General features: G+C 41.9%; 1 protein-coding gene across 1 annotated transcript in view; it reads left to right on the forward strand.

Annotated features, from left to right (window-relative positions):
• The window catches only part of LOC147677797 (ATP-binding cassette sub-family C member 12-like), a 1,863,878-nt gene that overhangs the window by 879,984 nt on the left and 959,730 nt on the right, over nt 1–24,164 (forward strand). Inside the window, exon 16 of the mRNA XM_086945587.1 lies at nt 8,542–8,676. Within this exon, the coding sequence (XP_086801713.1) occupies nt 8,542–8,676 (135 nt within the window). The remainder of the gene's footprint in view (nt 1–8,541; nt 8,677–24,164) is intronic.

Here is a 24,164-nt window from a genome sequence, read left to right on the forward strand (position 1 = left end):
CCTGTCCGACTGTATGTGAGTGGAGAAGCAGGAACTGGAAAAAGTTTCCTTATTAAAGCAATTTCATGTTATATCAGAAAAGGACTGATTCATCGCTGTCTTGTGTTGTGACCGCTCCAACTGGACTGGCAGCTCATAACATTAAAGGGATCACTTTGCATCGGTTACTGATGCTGCCAGTGGAGCATGATAACAAATTACAATACCACAAGTTATCTGGAGATGCTTGTTGTGAAGTATCTCGAGTTTTGAAGAAGATGAAACTTCTTATCATTGATGAAGTAAGCATGGTTTCCAATCTCATGCTTGCTTTTGTGCATTTAAGAATGCAGGAAGTTCTTAAAACAGAGTATGATGTGTTATTCGGTGGCAAACACATCATTGTTTTTGGTGATCTTCTGCAGCTGACACCAGTGAAAGGACAACCAGTGTTTAAACTGCTTACACATGAAGATACCAAGAAGTGCCTAGGGAGCATTGGCAACGTTAACATATGGTTAAACTTCAGTTATGCTGAGCTGCGTGAAAATATGCGTCAGACGAAGGACGAAGATTACAAGAATATTCTACAAGATATTAGAATCGGGAGAGTGACTGAGCGTGGTAAAGAAGCTTTACATGCACGCTTACTGTCAAATTTATATCCAGAAGAAGACGTTTACCAGAGGATATATTTCAGAAAATTACTGTGAAGAAATCTGGAATATGTTTGATGCCAACTCTTGCAGAATGTTCCATCTTCAACAACAAAATGTTGAATTTAGAAAAACAAGAGATTGTGAAACTTGAAGCTATTGACAAAATAGAGCAGATGGGAGCAACAATTATTTTGTCAGAGAATTTGAAATCTAAATTGGATTCATTAGAGAAGACTATATCTAAAACTGCGGGTTTTGAAAAGACTTTGAATGTGTGCTTAAATTGCCGAATCATTTTGAGAAGGAATTTACATGTTGAAAGAGGTCTGGTAAATGGATCAATGGGTAATGTTGTTGATTTTGAGAAATATAGAAATAGAGATGGAATTGAATTTTTAAAAATTAAATTTGATGGCATTGAGGAAGTACAGCTAATTGGTCGTTGCTCTGCTAGGTTTTTGCTTGGTAAAGACTTATATGTTCGCCGTAAGCAGTTTCCTGTTTGCTTGGCATATGCTGTGACAATTCATAAATCGCAAGGTTTAAGTGTAGACACTGCTTTAGTGAATATTGGCAGTTCTGTATTCAAAGAGGGTATGGCTTATGTAGCATTGTCACGAGTCAAAACTTTATCGGGTTTGTACTTGATTGACTGTGATGTCACAAACATTTGTGCAGATCTAGATTGTGTTAAGGAATACAACAGGTTAAGAAGAGAGTATGCGCCACATTTGCCTCAATATCCTTTGATTGAGAAACGTGTGGTAGGCCGGAAACGAAGAAATATCAGTAATAGTAGGGAGGTTGTAGCAAAAAGACCAAAAGTCGATGAACCCAAAAGTGGAAGCAGGAATACAATGAATTCTGTTGAAAATGTTGTTGGTTTTAAATTTGAAAATAGTTCTGGTGTCAACTGCTATGCTAATGTAGTTGTTAATGTTCTCTTTTCACTAGAGACTTTCAAAGAACAGATTGTGATCAATTCGGAACAAAGTTTATGCTGTTTGTTGAATTCTGTGTTAGAGAAATGTAGTGCTGATAAAACGAGAGTAAAAAGTGTGTCTGAAGTTCGTTTTCTGTTAGACGAATGTTCAGGTCAAACAGAATTCTCTGAAAATATTCAGCAGGATTGTCAGGAGTTTTTAATGTATATGCTTGATGTATTGCAAAATGAGGGTGTAGATGTAGATTATCTATTTGGCCTTTCTTATCAATGGCAGCATGACTGCGAGAACTGTAGGCTATCAAGTACTAATAGTGTAGACTCAGAAAGATTTATATATTTAACTTTGCCTGACAGTAAATCAGTATCCTTCAATAAGCTAGTAAAGGCAGCCGATCAAAATATGAAGTGCAGCCAATGTAAGTCTGGAATGCTGTCCACGTTAATTTTACGAAGTTATGGCCAGTATGTCATTTTAATGTTCCAACGATGTACCTACCTGGCAGCTAAAACCTGGAACTCACTTCCCACTCACCTTCGCCTTACTCAGAACCATCTAGCATTCAGAAAGCAACTTAAAACTTGGATATTCGACAAGTAATTCCCCACCCTTCCTCAAGCGCCTTGAGACCCTGTGGGTATGTAGCGCGCTATATAAATCTCTCTTGACTTGACTTGACTTGACTTGACGATGTAGGCCTGATGGAACTAAATTGACAACTTTAATTAATAATTTTGTGGCTTCGCAGTTGTCAATATCAGGAAGGACTTTTAAAACTACTGCAATTATATATCATAACGGTCCTTCAACTAATTCAGGACATTACACAGCTTATTTGAAATCTGGAAACGGATGGTCATTCTGCAATGATTCTGTTTTAACTTTTAAAAAAAGATTGCCTTTCCACCTTCAAAATTCTTACCTGGTGTTCTTACAACCAAAATTTTAAAGAAAGGAAGCTTGGGATTTGTTTAGAGGAATTTACAGAGGTTCTAATGGCTCCTACTATATATGGCCTTGTGGATAATTGTAGTACAGAGCGAAAACTGTTTGTTTTTATAAGCAAAGTCAAGCAGCAGATCAAAATAAGGAGTAGAGGAAATGTAAGTCTGCAATGCTGTCCACATTATTTTTGAAAACTTATGGATGTAATGTCATTTTACAATTTCAACTACATAAACTAGAAGAAAATAAGTTGTCCAGTCTAATTAAAAATGTTTTTGCTACACTGTCATCGATTTCAAGAAGAACATTTGCAACTGCAGTTATTACATAATATGCTGGTCCTTTGACAACATCTGGATATTACACAGTTTATTTAAAATTTTAAAAATGGCTATTCTTTCAGCAAACATTACTAATTGAGTATGAAACAATGTTGCCTTTTAACTTGATTTTTGAAGTCAGAATTTAGGGTAGGTAATTGGACTACAATGATTCTAGTTGTTGCTGTAACTTAGTGTGCTGTTTCAAATTGCTTTGTATGTCTCAGTTTTCTTAAAACAATTGAGTTTATCTTTCAGAAAGTGGCGGGCAGAAAATAGTAACAGCACAACTGAGTATAAGCTGTTCATAGGATATCCTTTGACGTCATAGAAAGTAAGTTACTTTGAAGAAGTTCCTATTTCTGCTTAATTATATATTTTGGGTTTTTTAAACACAATCATTTTGATTGTGTTTTTTTTCCCCGCTGTTATATGATGAATACCTTCAACTCACTGTTTTCAGTGAAATTTGATATTTTCTGATAACAGCAAAAATAAACCATTAAATATGTTTAATTAATTTTCTACTTTGAATTGTGATTTCTAATATGTATATGGATAGGTGTGGCTCACTGGTTAGAGGCGGCAGACCCAGAAGCAGAGGTCGGCCTGGGACCAGGGTTCGATTCCTGACGTGGCAGGATTTTGGGCCTTGGTCAGCGGACTCGATAATTCTCGCCTCGGTGCCTACTCCAACCATGGGTCCCACTCAGCAACTTTGGGTAATAGCTTGCTTAATCTCAACTAACAGCCCCATCAGCGCCGGGGATGCCTGGCATCACCTTGGGGATGCTCAGGAGGGACCATCTCACAGGGAAAGCCAGGATGGGTTCCCCAGCGGTATACAGCGCCGGGACGCCTCTTTGCTGGGTCAGCTGTACGCTTTACTAGTATACCACATTTAACATTTAACATTCATTTTGTCTTATGCTCACTCTTTTTTTACCATCTTGTATTAATTTAAATTTTTTTGTTCTTTCTTACACAGATTAAAAGTATGAAAATGATAATACACTACGGTAATGACAATTATAAGGTAAGCGTTTAGTACTTTTTACGTTACATGTCTATCAGATTTAACTTTTATTAGTTCCTCTGCTTCTTTTTTTAACCCTTAGTTTCCTGTCTTTGCTACTTCCTTCATTTCTTTTTCTATTACTTATTTATACTACTCTTTTCACTTCTTTTATCAGTCTCTCTTTCAACAGTCACTGTGTGTTACTCCCTCTATTTTTCTTTCTTTTCACATTACTCTCTGTTTATTAATTCGTCTTTTTTTTTAAAATATTTTTTTTACTTCGCTCCCGGTTCGCGTACCCGGACGCAAACCGGGAAGCGTATCAATAGAAATAGAGGATGCTAGAGTGCTAAACATTCTAGCAATTTTTTTAAAAAGGGAAGGTAGTTCTGAAAAGAACTTTTTTTTTATTATTTTTGATGTTTTATATTTTTTTTTGATTTTTTTTGAGGAAGGAGAAACAAAAATAATTTACTTCAAAGGGCTCAACAGGAGCAACAAAAAAAAAAATTACTTTCTAGGACGTTTTGGACATTGATGATTTTCAAATGATCTATTTATTAAAGTAATACTCATTTCTCCGCATGAAATTAATTTTCCACACTGTACACAAGTCAATCTCATCTGCCCAAAGTTCTTTTGCAGATTTGGAACCGTTTCCCTTGCCTCTGACTCACTTATTGTTAAGTCATTGGTAGATGTTTTTGCCGGTCGGGGGTTTTCCACCAAATCTCGAAATTGCGCTTTGGAATAATTAAGAGGGTGCCAAGTCTCCATGTGCCGATGCATGGTATGATTACCAAAGCTATATTTTTTTTCGGTCCCTCTCGAGAGTGTTTTTTTGCAGATGAGGCAGGTAACGTACCTGGCATTAACTTTCTTTTCATGAGAAGGAAAAGAAAAAAATTGCCAGATAAAATTCACTTTCACACGGGATGTTCTTGGCACTTCTGTAAGAAAGCCACTTGTCCCTTGCTCCTGTTCCTCGTCTTCCTCTTCTTCTTCTTCCTGATCGAAGATGACCTGGCTAGTCGGTCCTCTCTTCTTTGGTGGTGGTGGAGGTGGTGGAGATCCACCAGCTGCAGCTAATAGAAATGCCATGTCTTAGCAAACAAAAACAGGTCTTTCTCTCATTAAAATGAAAGTCGGAGTGAGGAAAAAAGGTGGGACTTTCATCATTTGAGAAAACAAAATGTTCTAAACCAATGAAAAGTGTTTGTTTTACGTCATATGATCAAGCGTTCCATCATTAGGAAACTAAAAGTAAAATCAACCAATGAAAAGTTTTATTAACTAGTCACATGACCTGTTATGCTTACGTTCCGCATTCCGCGCCGCGGATCGATTCCGGGGTTTTACGTTTTGCGCCTTGGTTCGCATTCCAGAACGCTTCCGGGTGCGCTAACGCAGCACGTCATAAGGGGCATTACGTAGTAACGCGATATGTTGCGTTTACGGGACGCGTCACGATGTGCCTTTCTAACGCGGTATTTGCAGTAACGGAACGTTTACCGATTCGCGGACCGGCAACGAAACAAGAAAAAAAATTATTTAAACTATAATATAAATTGAATTAAAAAAATATAATACAAATATATATAAAATATATTTGTGAATTAGAATAAAAATATATGTTACAGCTATAGATATTAGCTTTTAAAAAACCAATGAAATTCACTGAAAAAACCATAGGTTTTAGGCCATATATAGTTAGGGATTAGCATTTACAAAACCTTATTTTACTCGCACAAAACCATAGAAATTCGAATATATAGTTAGTTGCAATAACTATATATCGCGCACCCGCAATCCACTGCTGATGATGACACATATTACATCATTCATGACATGGTCAGTGACATCACTGATGACATCACTGATGACATCTCAAATGACATCACTGATGACATCACTGATGACATCTCAAATGACATCACTGATGACATCACTGATAACATCTCATTTGACATTACTGATCACATCACTGATAATATAATTCATGTGATAATACGATGAACCTCTTCAGACTCTAATATAACCTTAGATACAATCAGTGTAAACAGACACTCACAGACTGTCACTGATCCATGGAGTTACTCACACACCTAGTCAGTCATGCAAAGAATCAATCACACCTCCATTTCCTCAACTATACAGTTATACACACCTTACTTAATAAAACATATACTAACACATATTTACTCTCTTATACAATCACTGATACAAGTTCACAATGATTCATACAGCCACTCACACATTCACTGGCTCTTATGCACAGTTATTTATATATGTCAACTCTCACATGTACTGTGTTTTACATATGTACTTACTTTGACACGTAGCACTGAGATATCCATTCACTCACCAATACACTCATGCACACAGTCAACCGCCCATACAGCTGTTTCAACATGCACTTTTGAACCCATTCATCTAGTGAATCAACTGCTCACACATCTATGCACAGAGTCATACCCCTCCCAGCCACCCACACACACACTCAGTCTCCCATACAAATACTTGTGCAACCAATCAATAACCCATATACTTACTCATATAGCTACTGATCAACACATGCAGCAGTTTATAGAACAACAGACATAATGATGCACAAATTAAGACAGTTTAGTCACTAACCCATGCACTCAGTGAGACACATTTAATCACTCACTCATACAGTCAGTCATGCACCTATTAAATCCTTCATCCAAACACTTATACATCCACTCATTCTTCAATATGTAAGACATATTTTAACTTTACAGAAACATACAGTCACTGGGTGTTGTCATCAATGATGTCATCAGTGATGTCATTTGAGATGTCATCAGTGATGTCATCAGTGATGTCACTGACCATGTCATGAATGATGTAATATGTGACATCATCAGCAGTGGATTGCGGGTGCGCGATATATAGTTATTGCAACTAACTATATATTTGAATTTCTATGGTTTTGTGCGAGTAAAATAAGGTTTTGTAAATGCTAATCCCTAACTATATATGGCCTAAAACCTATGGTTTTTTCAGTGAATATATATATATATATATATATATATATATATATATATATTCTCTCCACGAGTACCGGTAAAGTCGGACTTGCTGTCAGAGGGCGGTCTGAGCAAGGGCACCGGAATTCCCAAACACGTTTTTCAGAGTCAGCTTCGTTTATCAAGACAGACTGCTCGGACACCGTTCTTGTGCAGTTACAAATAACGATTTATTGGCAACAAAAACGCGTTTTGGCGATTAAGCCTTGATCACGTGATCAAGGCTTAATCGCCGAAACGCGTTGTTGTTGCCAATAAATCGTTATTTGTAACTGCACAAGTATGGTGTCCGAGCAGTCTGTCTTGATAAACGAAGCTGACTCTGAAAAACGTGTTTGGGAATTCCGGTGCCCTTGCTCGGACCGCCCTCTGACAGCAAGTCCGACTTTACCGGTACTCGTGGAGAGAATATATATATATATATATATATATATATATATATATATACAGCACACCCAATCCAAAAACCCTCGAACTCCAACATACACCGGAGCGCTTCAAGGCGAGGAAAGAGGATAAATCTTCATAATTTTTTATATATTTCTAATATTTTATAATTTATTAAAATAATGATTTAATTATTAAGTAAATATATATATTATATTTTATATATATATATATATATATATATATATGTTTTTTTTATTTTTACATTACATTTATTACATATAATAGTTAACATTTTCCAATAATTCAAAATATTTTTTTTAAGTTACATTTATTATTATTTAATTTATTTTTCATTATCTTTTAAAATATTTTGAACAACAATAGTTTTTTTCTCAATATTTTAGTACTTACTATTATGAAGATAGGATGTCGATATTTTTGACATCGATATTTATGTCCCAATATTTTGGGAACACAATATTTAGTTACTCGATATTATATCAGTGATCCCAGACAGCATTAGAGGTCTGAAGCTCTCATGTCAAACGTGCTTCAAAAAGTGCAGTTGAGGTACAGATAGTGGCCTTTGAGTCAACCCCCATTTGTCGTTGGCTTTTATTTGTTTTTTTACGGTTTGCCATTGTTTGGATGGAATGCCCATAAAAATGATGGCTTTCTTGTTTGGTTGCATTGTCTCATTTATATTTCCATTGAGGCATGAGGAAGGGCAGCAAAATCGTCCTTGTGCCTCAGTTTGCGCTCTGTATCAACTTGCTGTCACAATAACTTTTTCATTTCTAGTTTATTACTTTTTTTGTTTCTATTTAGGGAGTACTCCAGTTTTGAAGCCTTAGCCTATAATACAGATACATGCTGTTTGCCGTTTTCCCATACATGTGCATTTTTTTTAATTGTAATAAAGAACTTCTGTGCGCTTTTTTGAAAGATATGGATTTTAGGTTCAGCACTTACCATTTAAAACGTTTTCTGACTAATTTTTAATAACACTCATCTTTGAGAGAACGGTTTAACTCTACTATTTTTGTCTTTTCAGTAGTTGGGACCTAGTTTTAGCTTCAATATTGTTATAGCCCATTATTAGATTTTCGTTCTAGGACAGCTTTCAAACACTTACCCTAACTAATAAACCTATCAGTCTTGCCAATGCTTGATATTCCTGTGCTGTATTTCCGCATTGTATGTTTCCTGTATTGTCTTGCTGTTGTTTTACAGTATCTAGAGTTTTGTGATGAAGTGGTTTTGCTGGAGGATGGCAGAATATGCGAAAAGGGAACGCACAAGGAGTTAATGGATGCGAACGGACGCTATACTCAACTCATTGAGAATTTGAACATGGAGCAGTCACAGGTGTGTGAGTCCTTACCTTCTTCTTAAATGTGTACATGCATCTATAAATACCTAAGGGAACATTTGGTAATATGTGTGTGTTTCAAAATAGCTCTTCAGTTTCGTTTAAAAAAATCATAAAAGAGGAATGGCCTAACAATCCCTTGCACTTGGTTAGCAGCAATGTTCCTTCATTGGATATGCTACACTACTCCGAAAACTGGGAATTAAAGCAATATTTACATGTATTTAAAAAGTTTTAATAAAGGGCATAATTAGGAATTACACTGAACTCAGTTTGTCCTTTCACAAAAAAGTAACATCACAAATATGGGTGATTTTTCAGCCTACCGGTTGAGGCCGGGCCCATGTGACCACTTCCACATTCCTCCACTCCAGAAGTGTGATGTATATAACAGATGGAGATAGGCCTATGTCAGCCTTTCCAGTGTATGCCACAAAAGCTCAGATTTTATGTGCATTCAATAATAAAGCTTAAAAACTGAAAATGTTCCCGGGATATCCTTTTTAAAGATGCACCTGCAGTATCAGTCACAAAGTAAGAGGTCCTTACATAATAGACATATTTAGTCCTCATGTAGTTAAACAATTCATAAAATGTGGTTGGTACCCTTTTCACACTACATGAGTGTGATATGGTGCATTGTTGGTTCACTTTTTCCTCTTCAAACTACACTTTTTAAGTTTCAGGTCATGTATACTATAATATTAATCCCATTACTTTCTTTTATGTACATGTGTGACAAGTCTTATATAAACCCACCGTAGCTGTATCCATTCTCATGCAAGAACAGAAACAATGGAAATCTTTACACATGAGAGGTGACCCAGTAAAAGGAGAATAACTGGCACAGCTCTGTCATGGGAACATCTAGTGAACCCTCTTTCTTATGTTGTCATTTAACCCCTCCTGTGCTCATGATGAGCTAAGCTCGTCATGAGCCACGGCGCTCATGTGCTTATGACGAGCTGAGCTCGTCATGACCGCACCCGTTTAGTGGAAGGCTCGCACACTGGACTGATTTCCCCTGCTGTGCTGAGCGTTCCATTGGAACGGGCGTGGTCTTGACGAGCTCAGCTCGTCATGAGCACCGGAGCGCCGTGGCTCATGACAAGCTGAGCTTGTCATGAGCATAGGGGCGCTGTGCACGCCCCCGCCCCCCAAGCACAGCGGGGGGGAACAGCTCTGCAGTGAAGGGGTTCACCTGCTCAGCAAGACTTAGCATACTCAGAAACCATACATTTGTCTCATTGGAATGAGAGTAGGTGTTTTTTTGCCAGTGAACACAGCAGCAAACAAATGCACTTTGTTCTTCTCTGTCAAATTTATGTCCATGAATCTTCAAAAATTATGCTAAGGCCATTTTAAAATTCTTAGCAAATCCCTTCTAGAAAAACAGTTGTAAGACCTAATATCTTTAAGTGTACCATACAAAATGTGTATTTCGAATGACTCTATGCTAAAACAATGCAAACAGCAACTTGCACTCCTATGTAATGGGAACACTAAGGACACAATCTATGCCATATTGTCATTTGGTCTCTTCTGCAAGACTTATAGCTTCATCAGGAGTTTGGCGTTGCAGGAGTGGAACCGCACTTCAAAACCAGTTTGTGCGCCTACCGCCAGATTATGACTTTTTTAGTCACTGGCGGGCAGTTATCTGGCTTTCCCTCTCCACCATGGTTTTTATGGCAGTTCCTCCTCCATGAGCACCGTGGAAGAGAGGAAACAAAGTGCTATGAACCCCAGTATACACAAATATAGGCCTAGGTACTTGCACGACCTTCTACCTATATTTGTCTTACCTTGCTCTACAGAATGGCTATGGTGCTTACCATTTAACTAGTTTGGTGCAACATAAATGTTGTGTGTTGTTCTTCGAAAACCAGCCTCACTTAATATGCATGCGAATTCTTAGTATCACAGCAGGATTACCACTTCTGTATAATACCTCTGTTCAAAAGTCACCACTATAGTCATCCTTGGCCGACAGGCCACATTACCATGACACATCTATGCAGAATCCCTGAGGGTACCTTTCGGGTAAATAAGTACCAGGTTTCTCGGGTCAAAACAGAGGAGAAGCTTCCATGCTGGCACAAGACTCTGAAGTCTGCGCACACAGATACTCCAGCACGCAGTGGTCTGACATCCTTTGCACGGTGTCCAACTCAAGAACAAGATGGGGTCCTGCGTTCTCTCCCATCAGGTAATGGGGTTGGCTCTTTACTAGGGGTCCACTTCATTGGCCGCCAGAAATGGGCACACTACCTCAACCGGTGCAAGCTACACACAATTTAGACGTGATGCTTGACGATCAGCTGTCTATGCAACAGCAAGTAGTCAAAACTGCATCTACTTGCTTTACCATCTTAAAATGGCTCAGCAAAATACACCCAAAAAACGTAATTCAAGCCTTGATCATTTCTAGGCTGGACTATGGAAACGTCCTATATTTGGGAGCAAATAAAGAGACAGTGGCAAATTACAAGTGGTCCAGAACTTGGCGGCCAGAGTGCTTTCCCATTTGCCTAAAACATCATCTATTTCAGGGGCACTCCAGGACCTTCACTGGCTTAGAATTGAGAGCCGGACCAGGTTTAAGGCCCTGTGCTACATGCATAAAATTAAATTAGGAACAGCGCCTATGTATCTATGTTCCTTAGCCCAGTCCTATTGTCTGACTCGAGTACTTCGCTCCTTATCGCAAGCTAAATTTCAAGTCCCACGGTTCAAACTTTCACGCATGGGCGGACGTTCCTTCTCCTATCTGGCACCTAAATTGTGGAACTCGCTACCCTCATTCCTCCAGGCATGAAATCAGCCACACGATTTTTTGTAAAGGCTTAAAAACCTGGTTATTTGATCAATAGACTAGGTTCCTTCTGTTGTGCGTGTCATATGGGGCCGGGAAACCTCCCGGTAGCTGTGCGCCTTACAAATTGAATAACTAAATTCTTGGCTATACACCTACATACATGCTAGGTACATTTACTTAGGGTTTGCATCTTAGGAGTACTCAAGATTACTGCCATGTATCTATATACCTGTATTTACTCATTGTTTTAGCACCGTTGTAGAATTTTAACTGTTATTTACTTTGTTGGTGCTTATAACTGTATATATCTGTTTCTGTCTAATAGATGTTACAGAACACATATTTTATACTAGAATGACACTGGTTCAATATAAGCTTATTAAAAACATCCCTACCATTTTTCAGTGTATTTCTCTGAGAACAAGTGAGCACAAGTGAAAAGTACTGGACTGTTTATATGATCCCTGGGAGGTTAGGGTTGTCATGTTCAATAGTTGGCAGTAACTATTCGCTCCTTGGTAAGGTTGTGCGGCTAATAATGGCCCTGTGAGTTAGCTGGTCTACAGACTAACATATCCTTTGGGGGTGTATGGAATCAGTCTGAACATCAATCCCTTAGTTTATGTTGTCTAAACGAGCTCATCCTATACAGATTTATAGGAACTACCAAAACATGTCACCCACTGTTGGGTTGGTTCTTATTTAATAGTCAAATCTGAGTAGTTCAGTTGTGCTTTTCTCAGAGCCTAACTCAGATTCACCCAGAGACATCTGAAGTGGGGAGAGATAATCCGCCGCAACTGAGTAGGTTTATCCTATGTATTGGCGGTAGGTATATTCAAGCTTGAAGGATTATAGTTCCACATTGTGCACAAACTTTATCTCTTTCCTATACTAACAAACTTCCTTGAAAATGTCTTTCCAAGATGACACTTCAGCTGCTTTAAATGCAAATGCAGCAGAGGATGGAAAGCAGCAAGTTGCTATACAAATATCAGAAAATTGCAGAAACACTCTTAGTTTTAAATTAGCATATTGTGGGGACCCATCATCAGGTTGGACTGTTACCTTCTTGATTGAGGCACATGAGGCATACAGAACAGAGGTGTTCTATTCTTGGGTCAAGTTCCCACCTGGAGATGCACGCACACATACATTTCATTCTTATACTCTGGGTGAAATACCAGATGAATACTCTCCATACAAGGACATTGAGGTCCTGTTAACTTACCAAGAACATATACATTAGTTTAAAGGCACCCTCCCCCGTACCACAGAAAAAGTGAAACTCGGTCCACTCATCAGAGACAGCGCAACTTGGCCAGTTCAGGATGCTTACACACCGCATTCAGAAATTGACACATTACAAGCAGCAGACTTATGTCCACTTCACAAAGACATATTAAAACTTTACAGAAATGTTATATAGTTCATAATACGAACACTCTCAATTCAACCTACATGGCTTACTCAAGGAGGTCAACTCCAAGGGACCTCAACTAAAATCACCCCACAAATGCTGAATGTGATTATGGGAAAAATGCCCAATGAACGTGAGCAAATGCCGTTCTGAATAGCGCACATAATAGTGCAACTTGAGGCAGTTTATCCACACACTGGCCTGCAAGAAAAACATAGAATTCTGACAATTTGCCTGCCAATGGGTATAGCTCCCCTGATATAGGATTGTACCACTTCAATCAATCAATCAAGCATTTATATAGCGCACTACTCACCCGGCGGGTCTGCTACTGCTCGAACAGCCAGGTCTTGAGTTGCTTCCTGAAGGCGAGGTGGTCTTGGGTCAGGCGGAGGTGGGTCGGGAGGGAGTTCCAAGTCTTGGTGGCCAGGTAGGAGAAGGACCTTCCTCCTGTGTTGAGTCTTCAGATGCGGGGGACGGCAGCGAGGGCATGGCTGGTCGATCGAAGCTGACGTGTGGGTGTGTAGAAGTTGAGACGGCTGTTGAGGTATCTTGGGCCTTGGTTGTGTAGGGCTTTGTGCGCATGGGTGAGGAGGCAGAAGGTGATTCTCTTGTTGACCGGGAGCCCGTGCAGGTCTCTCAGGTGTCCGGAGATGTGGCTGTGTCGGGGGATGTCGAGGATGAGTCTTGCTGAGGTGTTCTGGATCCGCTGGAGTCTCTTCTGGAGTTTGGCAGTGGCTCCGGCGTAGAGGGAGCTGCCGTAGTCCAGTCGGCTGGTGACGAGGGCCTGGGTAACCGTCTTTCTGGTTTCGGTGGGGATCCACCGGAACATCTTACGTAGCATGCACAGGATGTTAAAGCACGACGAGGAGACGGCGTTGACTTGTCTGGTCATGGAGAGGGAGGAGTCCAGGATGAAGCCCAGGTTGCGTGCATGGTCTGGCGGTTTGGGTGCGCTGCCCAGTGCAGGGGGCCACCAGGAATCGTTCCAGGTGGAGGGCGAGGAGCCCAGGATGAGGACCTTCGTCTTGTCCGAGTTCAGCTTCAGGCGGCTGTTCATCATCCATTCGGCTACGTCTGTCATCCCTTCGCGTAGGTTGGCTCTGGCGGTGGCGGGGTCGTTGGTGAGGGAGAGGATCAGCTGGATGTCATCGGCGTAAGAGATGATGTTGAGGTTGTGTTGGGGTGCGATGGCCGCAAGGGGGCTCATGTAGACATTGAAGAGGGTGGGGCTGAGCGAGGAGCCTTGAGGAACGCCGCAGTTGACTTTGGTGGCTTCTGATCTGAACGGGGGGAGGTGGACTCTCTGAGTTCTTCCGGCTAAGAAGGAGATGATCCATTCTAGAGCCTTCTCCTGGATTCCGACGTTGCAGAGGCGCTGCACTAGGGTGCGGTGGCAGACAGTGTTGAATGCCGCGGAGAGGTCCAAGAGGATGAGGGCCCCTGTTTACCCGTTGTCGAGCAGGGTTCGGATGTCATCAGTGGCGGCGATGAGGGCGGTCTCGGTGCTGTGGTTGGCCCAGAAGCCAGACTGCGAGCGGTCGAGGGATCCGTTCGTCTCGAGGAAGGCGGCCAGCTGCTTGTTGACGGACTTCTCTATGACTTTGGCCGGAAACGGGAGGAGCGAGATGGGGCGGTAGTTTTTGAGTTCGGTGGGGTCTGCTGATGGTTTCTTCAGTAGAGCTGAGGTTCCGTGACAATTTGAACCCGTGTTTTCAACATTGTCTTAAATACATAATTTTGGTATCAGTGAACCGCAAATGATCCATTTAGCATATCCTGGTGTTTTCGCTATGCTACGAGCAAGAGTACTCCTGTTACAAACACATTTCTGATCTACCCATGGCATCCATCTTAGATTACGGCAGCCATTTTGTATTTCTTGCCCTCACATAGTCAATGGACACGCAATGACCTCTGATTACTTCATTTCAATTAAGGACACGTAAGCTTTAGCCGGCAATTCACCTTGCTAGTGACACGTGCACCTTAGGACAGAACACGCCATGGCTGCATGACTCGACAGAAGCTGCCTCCTCTGCCTGAGGCCAGTCCTGCTATACTGGTTCTCGTGTTCGTTGGCCTGATCATGATTAGGCGACCGAAGCTGGTAGCCTTGCCCATTTACGACCCACAAACATCTCTTATCCTGCTTTTCTATCTTCAGCACCTGGCTCTGCTCCTTTCCTTCTGGGCCTTTATTAGGGGGAGGTAACGAAATTTACGATGAGGCGGTCCGGCTCTTGAATGAAAAGTTGACATGGGATTATGATGGAACAGTGGGAACCCCTCGTTCGTAATGTTTTGACATCAGATATTGTTGACGATTCCTGTGCAACGCCAAATATTTATTGTTTAGGATGCAAAGGTTTAGGAATGTACTAACATGTAAAGAATTTGCCCGAAGCCTAATATTTAGTATATAAGGAGCAACCCTCTTTGTACAAATCGAACAGGCTCCTAGATTAGATACTGCCCGTGTGTAGTTTCTGTGACTTCTGTGTCCCTGCAGCAATAAACCTTTGGTCTTTGACGCCACCATCGAGAAGCCCGTGTTTCTGTTTATTTGTGCACCGAGACAGGTAGAACTCCGGGGTCTTCGGGTGTTATCCCTGACACCTCTGGACGGAACCAAATAAGTCCAGAACTCCAATTGGCGCCCAATGTGGGGCGACGTCATTCGGTACCAGTCCAAAAGCCTGAAGAGTTCGAGAAGCTTCGTGTGAAGATTCCTGAGGGAGGGGCCCCACTTCATCGATCCCGGCATATCGCAAAAGTGGCCCGACGTTCTCTTCCACGAGGGTTCCCGTTAGGACGGCTGCAGTGGTCCGTTGCCTTGACCGTCGCCCTGTCTTGGACCCGAGGTGCAGACCTTAGTACGGCGAGACGTAGACGGGTTTCTCCTTGGTGACGTCTTCAGTGCCTCAGTTAAGTATTAAGTGGTTGCTAGTTGGTTACTTCGTAAGGGTTGCTCCTGTTTGGATAATCCTTTTAGTTCTTGGTTTGGTTTGGTTTCGTAAGATTATCACTGGTTGTTCTGGTTACGATAATCTTTTGGTTTAGTTTGGGTATCGATACATTTGTTCGCTTTGGTAGGCCTAAGTTCTTGGTTCGAGTGCACATTTTTGTTTGTGTTTTGTCTGTTCTGTGTTCCGGATTATAAAATGGTAAGTCGGAAAAATTGTATGTTGTCATGTTTTGGTTGCAACAGTGATTCCCGGTTGGAGGACTCATGTCTGGTTCCTCCGATCGGAACTCCTCTTTATGATCTGTATTGTAAGTTTGGTGTGGGTCCAATATCTTATAATGAGGTATGGATCCGATATACCGAGAAAGACGGTGTCCTTAGTTGGCCACTGCATGGTAGTTTTGAACCCGAAGTCCTTGATAATTTGGAAGTGAAATTGTTTAAGAAGAAAGCCCGGCCGGCAATGTTTGATTCTTTCCGTTATTGGCGAAAAGAATCTAAACAAAGAGAAATTAAAAAGTTAAAGAAAGAACAGAAAGAGCAAGAGTTGACTTTAGAACAGTCTGCTAAGCAGCTGCAACTCAATGAGTCTGAGAAAGCAATGGAGGTGGCTGTTAGAGAGCGTAATCTAGCGATAGACAAGTGCTATCCTGCTTTGCCATCGAGTACAGCTAAGACAGTAGAGGACCCCGAAAATGATCCTCTGTTGTCTTATTTGTTAAGGTCACCACCACCATATGCGCAGGGTGCTACGGCTCCACCTTTACCGAATGTTCAATCGCCGGTTGCTGGACAACCTGGCATTCCTGCTCCCGCTCCCCTGAATCAAGCTCCTGTACCTCCTGTGGTCAATGTTAATGTTCCTTCGGCAACCCCTCTTTCAGGGTTGCCGGCTTCTTTACCTATACCTGCATCACTTACGCCTGTTGTTTCACAAGCTACTTTGCCTGATACTCCTACTGTTCCTGTTCTATCTGTTCCAACTGCTACTGTATTTTCTGCTTCTGCTAGTATTATGACTCCACTTTCTGTTCGACGGAGAATCACTGATTCTGTCTCTAATATTCTGTCTCCCTTCTATAAAACTTTAATTAAGACTCCTGCCTCTGACTCTGTTCAGAGACGTAGTCAGCTTCCCAGTACTGAAGAACGGGGAATATTAGATTCCACCGTTCTTAGATGGATTTCAAAAAGTAGAAGATATAGTACTAGAGATGTATTAGATACATTTATGCAATGGAATGAACCGACACAACGATATGTGTTCGACGAAATGTGCTCCCTTTTGCGTGAGGAATTAGAGGAGGATGACTCCGAATCAAATTCAGAAGAATTAATTAATATTCAGAAAGAGTTTGCTGCTGGTATAATAGTTGGTCAAAATATAAAAGAAGCGATGGAACTGATTTTAAGCTATAGGAATGATCCATCCCTTCGTTCACCGAGGGAGTTAGAGAAACGTAGTACGAAGCAGAATCGCCAATATCCAATGAGGGAGGTTCCTCCCATTTGGCGCGAAGCTGTGCAAGCAGATGCGAATCTTGGTATTGCTGCTGCTCCGGCCCAATTCCAGAGAATGTGGATACACATTCCGTGGAAGCGAGCCGAAGTATTAGCAGTGAAACAGGCCTTGCCTGATCTACGTAAGAATCCCGCCGGATACTACAAAGAGTTAGCGCAGACAGTTGAAGCTTGTGTGATGAATTTAGCGGACATTGACATGTTATTTGGAAATGTAGTTCCGCAACCAATTTGGGCTAAAATTCGTAAAGAGAATCATCCAGTTGCCCTAGGTGGTGATTGGGCAGCTATAATTGCAGCGGATGGTCAACAAATAGGTGGTTCTAAACCCGAACCTCTAATTGCTAATTTACCAGGTAGAATAATTGACCTAATGAAGACTCTGATGCCAGCATTGCGCGTTAACTGGGACAAGTTGTCCGCATGCAGGCAGAAGAAAGACGAAAGTGTCTCCGACTTTTTCACAAGGTTCGAAGAGACTTTTGTAGATCACAGTGGTCAGGATATGAGCACGGAAGGAGGACAGAGACTGTTTGTCGATAAATTTGTACACAATCTATTACCAGAGCTTAGTAATAAATTAAAAGATTCCGAGAGTGCGTGGGCTGTCTCTACAACTGCGCAAATACTTGCAACTGCACAGTATTATGAAAATAGGGATAAAGAAGAGAAGGAAAAGTCAGATAAGAAGACGAAAGACTTAAAAACTAAAGTTCTTTTGCAGCAAGCATATCCGCCTCGCACGAATCAGACTAATGCACAGCAAGGGTCATATCAAAGGACAGATTATAGTTCGCCGAGGCCACAATACCAGTGGAATCAGTGTGCGTACTGTAAGAAAGAAGGTCATTATAAGAATGACTGTCCAGTCTTAGCGCAAAATAATGCTGCAGCAGCTCAAAGAGGTCGTGGTGGTTCTATGCAAAATTCTAGAGGTCGAGGACGAGGTGCTATGCCTCCACAAACGAATGATCGCCCTTCTAATCATTTTGATCAGCGGAATGGACAGTCTGCCCAACAAAATAGATCTCAACAGTATCATGTTGAAGACTATTGTGAGGTTGATGAGAGATTTCAACAAACTGAGTACTAGGACAGCCATGGACAAAGAGAGGGAGTAGTATCAGTTCCAGTGGATCAGAGTGGGCCTTATGTCGCAGTAGCAACATCAGGTGTAGTCGAACCGTTTCTGTTGGATACTGGTGCAGCAAAAGTTCTATCATTCATGCGAAACTCCCTGGCGCACCTTTGTCTGGCTTAACAAATGTTTCAGTAGGTTTTTCAGGCGTCCCTGTTTACAACCCCGTATCTGGTCCTTTGTCTATCTCTGTTGGACCGCGTCAATTGAAAGCACCCTTGATTTTGACGGCAGGTTGTAATGAAAATCTGCTTGGTTTAGACTTGTTAAAACGCCTATATGCGACATTGTACTGTTCTCCTTCAGGAGTACAGCTTACATTGGGTAAAAGAATAACCTCTCCGATGTACTTGTCAATGGATGCACTCCCGCCAGAGCTGCGTTCACTCCCTGATACTCTTTGGGCGACTGGTCCTAACGATGTAGGCCTTTTGGAAATACCACCATATGTAGTCACTTTGAAAGCAAATGTTAAATTTCCACGAATTCCACAATACAAGATTTCTAGTGAAGGTGAACGTGCACTTTTGTTGATTGTGCAAGACTTGATTAAGAAAGGCGTGGTTGAAGAAACTAGAGGAAATGTCTGTAACAGTCCCGTATTGCCAATTCTGAAACGTACTGATCCTTCAAAGCCTCCAGTGTATAGGTTTGTAATCGATCTTAGAGAGGTTAATAAAATTGTGGTTCCGCAGTTTCCTGTGGTTCCAGACATTACTGCATTGTTAACGTTGATTCCTGCTACAGCGACATGGTTTTCAGTTATCGACTTGAAGAATGCCTTTTTCAGCATTCCGATAGCCGAAGAAAGCAGATATATTTTCGGCTTCTCTCTAGGAGGTCGAAGCTTCAGGTTTAAACGTGCTCCACAAGGCTATTGTGAGAGTCCGTCCATTTACAGTCAGGCATTAAAAAGTCAGTTAGATTCCTTTGTACTTCCTCCTGGTTCTGCCCTAGTGCAATATGTCGATGATCTTCTAGTGGCTGCCGATGACAAGGAAACTTGCAAAGCAGCTACAATTTCCTTATTGCATCATTTGTCTAGTTTGAACCATAAGGTGTCACCTTCGAAAATGCAATACTGTTGCCAAGAAGTGACCTACCTAGGTCATCTCTTGTCAAAGGAGGGAAGGAAGTTGACCCCAGAGAGAATAAAAGCAATTACGCAGATGAATGTTCCCAGCACACAGAGAGAAGTGCGTGCCTTTTTAGGTATTACCTCATACTGTAGGCAGTGGATCCCAAATTTTTCTCTTTTGGCAAAACCATTGGTAGCTTTGACTGGGAAAAATGTTCCAAGTCCGGTGCCATGGTCTGCTGAATGTCAGGAGAGTTTTTCTGAGTTACGAAATGCACTATGTTCAGCTCCTGTATTGGGTACACCCGATTACAGTAAGCCATTCACGCTCTATGTTCACGAGAGAGAAGGTTGCGCGTTGAGTGTTCTGACACAGAGATTTGGTGATAAACAACGCCCTTGTGCGTATTTTTCATCAACATTAGATCCGGTAGCGAGAGCGTTGCCTAGTTGTTTGAGAGCTACAGCGGCAGCTGCAGCTTCCATTCGACAATCTGCTGGTTTGGTGATGAACAACATGCTGGTGGTTATGGTTCCTCATGCTGTGGATACACTCATGAACCGAACCAAGACGCAACACCTTACCAGTGCTAGATTATCTGGCTATGAGCTGACATTACTAGCGAGTCATATTCAGATCAAAAGATGCAATGTATTGAATCCAGCAACATTGTTGCCGACTAGTCAGGAGTTGAGTGATTCTGAGCCACATGATTGCTGTTTCAGAACCGAGGAAGAGACAAAAGGACGAATTGATTTGAAAGACACTCCGTTGTCAGATCCAGATGGATAGTTGTATGTTGAAGGATCAAGTTTTAAATTGGAGAATGGTGATGTGTCTGCTGCTTACGCAGTAACGACTTTGAGTACGATTGTGGAGACTGCGAGAGTGAGTCAGAATTCTGCCCAAGCTGCGGAATTAATTGCACTAACGAGAGCGTGTGTTTTAGCTAAGGGAAAGAGAGTGAATGTGTTCACAGATAGTCAGTACGTGTTCGGCGTGGCCCATAGTTTTGGCCGTTTGTGGAGAGAGAGAGGTTTCATTACGTCCCATGGGACTAAGATTCAACATGGTCAGCTAGTTAATGACTTGTTGGAATCTCTAACCTTGCCGACTGAAGTTGCGATTGTGAAGTGCAGCGCTCATAAAGCAATCACGGATGATGTTGGTCGTGGGAATGCTTTCGCTGATGAGACCGCTAAACAGACAGCTAGAAATATGATGAGTAGAATGTATGTTGCTACGTCTGCAAGATGGATTGCAGAGTCTGGAATGTGTGAGGACACAGTGGAAAGTGTGAAAGAAATTCAGAAAGAGGCGACTGAGGAGGAAAAACTCGTATGGAAAGAAAGCACGGGTAAATTGGACTCGAGTGGGTGTTGGATTGATCTGTCGGAACAACAGCGTTGGATGCTGCCTGATGCGTATGTGCTTGCAGTAGTAACGATGGCGCATGGAGCAGCACACATCAGTTCTAAAGGGATTTGTAAGATGTTGGCTCCAGTCTGGAAGAATGATGGGATTAGTAAGTGTGCAGAGAGAGTGGTGAGAAATTGTATGGTATGCCTGATGCATAATCCTGGCAAGGGAATCCCCACACCCGCTGGTCACTTCGCTCCTCCTTCTTGCCCCTTCGAAGTGATTCAGTTAGACTTCATTCACATGGATCGTTGCAACAATCTAAAGTACGTCCTAGTGGTAGTTTGTGCTTTTTCCAGATGGGTCGAAGCATATCCACTGAAGGACAATACTGCCCTGTCCACTGCCAAAATTCTTCTCAAAGAATACTTCCCCAGGTATGGCATGCCACGGATTGTATGGTCAGATAATGGAAGTGAGTTTGTAGGGAAAGTTATGCAGAGTGTGTGTGCCGGTTTAGGGATCAAACAGAAGTTCCACAGTGCAAATCATCCCCAGTCTGCTGGTTTAGTTGAGGGCTACAATGGCACCCTCAAACTAAAACTTGCTAAGATACAAGCATCCACGGGTTTGTCCTGGCCAGACGCACTACCTTTGGCTCTGTTATCCACAAGAGCGACTGTGCATTCTAGAGTAGGGCTTAGTCCATACGAAATAGTATTTGGTCGTCCGGCCAATGTTTGGGGAGTACCTAGACCGAAGGAATTTAAACAGTTGGAATACCCAATGTTAATTGATTACCTTTTCGACTTGACTGCTAAATTGAGTCTTATTCACCAACAGGTTTTCGATGCATTGCCAAAGCCACCGGAGAGTCCAGGTCATCAGCTGAAACCAGGCGACCAAGTAGTCATCCGTAATTTTGCCCGGACGAAAAACCTCCAACCCAGATTCGTTGGCCCCTTCCAGGTGTTACTGGCGACGAGAACTGCTATTCGTGTGGCTGGACGGAAGAACTGGATTCATACAACACATGTCAAGCGTGTGCCTCTGCCGCTTCCTTATGATGATTGGGTAAAGAAAGGAATCGGTGCCTCTGAATCTGAACAAATCCCCAGGTTTATCCCTTTCAGCGATGCAGAACTAATCACTGGTACTTCGAACTTTGACTCCCCTTCTGAAAATGCTCCTTTGAATTCTGAACATTTGCCCTCTGAATCGGAAGAAACTTTGCCATCTGCGAACTTGAACATTGCAACCCCTGCTGAAAAAACACTGTTTCCAGATCAAACAGCTCCTGCAAAATTGAGATACAATTTACGATCACGAAATATGGACAAATAAAGCAGGAAACTGCCTATTTTACACATTTGAATTTTGATATATTGCCTCCAGCCAGGAAGTTTGCTCATACTTTGTATTTCTTTGTTGTTTTAAAATTGCCTTGCCATCTGGGTAGCCGTAGGGTCGTGGCTGTGTGCCTAGTTGAATCTGCGGGGGTCAGACACTAGGTCGATCTTTCTGTTAGTTCTGGGAACTCCCAGGGCTGATAGAGGCATTTTCATCTACGTACACATCATCAGTGGTCGCGAGCGGATTGTAGAAGATGGAGCTTCCTGAGCTGCAACGAGAAAATGTAATTTATGTTCGCAGAAATAGACTTTACAAAATTCTTCACAGCAAATGCTTTCTAATGCAATGTGCAGTTACGTTTTTGATTGTTTTAATAATGTTGGTGGGTGGAATCGTCTTAGGCGTGCATTTAATTTTTACACCGGTAACAACTACAGTACCTCCCCTTGATCCTGTTTCTTCTACTGTTTCTTCTGTGCATTCTTTTCACTCGTTTCCTGAACACGAACAAGCTCGATGCTCAGAATTCATTAATAACACATTTGTACAGCTCTTGCACCAACACCAACTGGTAGTTAACACTACAGACTGCTGGGTGGTTGGCTTGATACCCCACACTATGGATAAAGGCATTCCCTATCTAGTCTTGCCTTTCAGCTACAATGGATCATTTCAGGCCTTTCAGACCATTTTTGCCTATGCCCTCGAGACCTATCCTCCGCATCCACCATGTTCCACTAAATACAACTCTGCCAACAAAGCTTTAGTCCAGGGAATTATTGATATGATTAAAGACGTCAATAATACTCCGTCTTACCCTAGAGATGAATTACGGGTATATTTGAGTTGGAATTCTACAGAGTATCGCCTTAGTTTGGGAGAAAGCAAGCGTAAAAGCTCCACTCCAGTCTGGGTCGTACCTTACCGAGGTCAAGTCTGTTTGCAAGGAAATGGGAGAAATCCGAGAGCTCGGCTAGGGAAGAGTGAGTGCGTTGAGACTTACGTATTTCCGTCTAACTCTTCCCCTGCCTTTCTTACTGCTAGGGGTACCTACTTCATCTGTCAAGACAGAGCATATACATGGTTGCCTGTCGACTTTTCAGGTTCATGTTATATTGCTCGACTGTTGCCTCCAACGTACACTGCTTCTTCAGATTATCACAAGACCAGAGTAGCAAGAGGTGTCTTCAGCGAGGAAGATACCGCTGGTCAGGAAGCAGGAGACTTCTTCAAAGGTTTCCTTCCGTTCTGGGGGCCTATGGCCAATAGTAGAAATATACGTCAGCTAACACGGGTAGTTGAATCTACTATTACGGAAAATGCTGGTGCCCTTAGTAACTTAACAGCTAAGCTTCAGGCGGATCGTCTCATGACGTTGCAGAACCGTATGGTTCTAGACGGAATACTTGCAGATCGAGGTGGGGTATGTAGAATGATCCAATCGAGCTGCTGTGTTTTTATTCCCAATAATGCTCCGACTGTCTATGAGGCGATCTCTAAACTACACAAGATTTCCGACTCTATACACGTAGACAAGGGAAACTGGTCCCTAATGGAGTGGTTGTGGACTATCAGCGTGGGGATGGAAGGTTCTGATGGTCATTGGTGTCATCCTAGTATTCCTGTTCTCGTGCTGCCTTATTATTCAATGTGGTCCCGCTTTGTGTAGTCTCTGTGCTGCAACCTGTTTCAGAAAACCACCTGCGTTTGGAGAAAAGGCGCGAGAAAGGATGATGATACAGCAACATGTCATTGACCTGATGAGCATAGAGTTAGACTCTGACATAGACTGAGTAATTGCCTATGTAAGGGCAAAAGGAGGGTCTGA

This window comes from Lissotriton vulgaris, chromosome 12, assembly GCF_964263255.1.
Source record: "Lissotriton vulgaris chromosome 12, aLisVul1.2, whole genome shotgun sequence".
Taxonomy (NCBI): Eukaryota; Metazoa; Chordata; class Amphibia; order Caudata; family Salamandridae; genus Lissotriton; species Lissotriton vulgaris.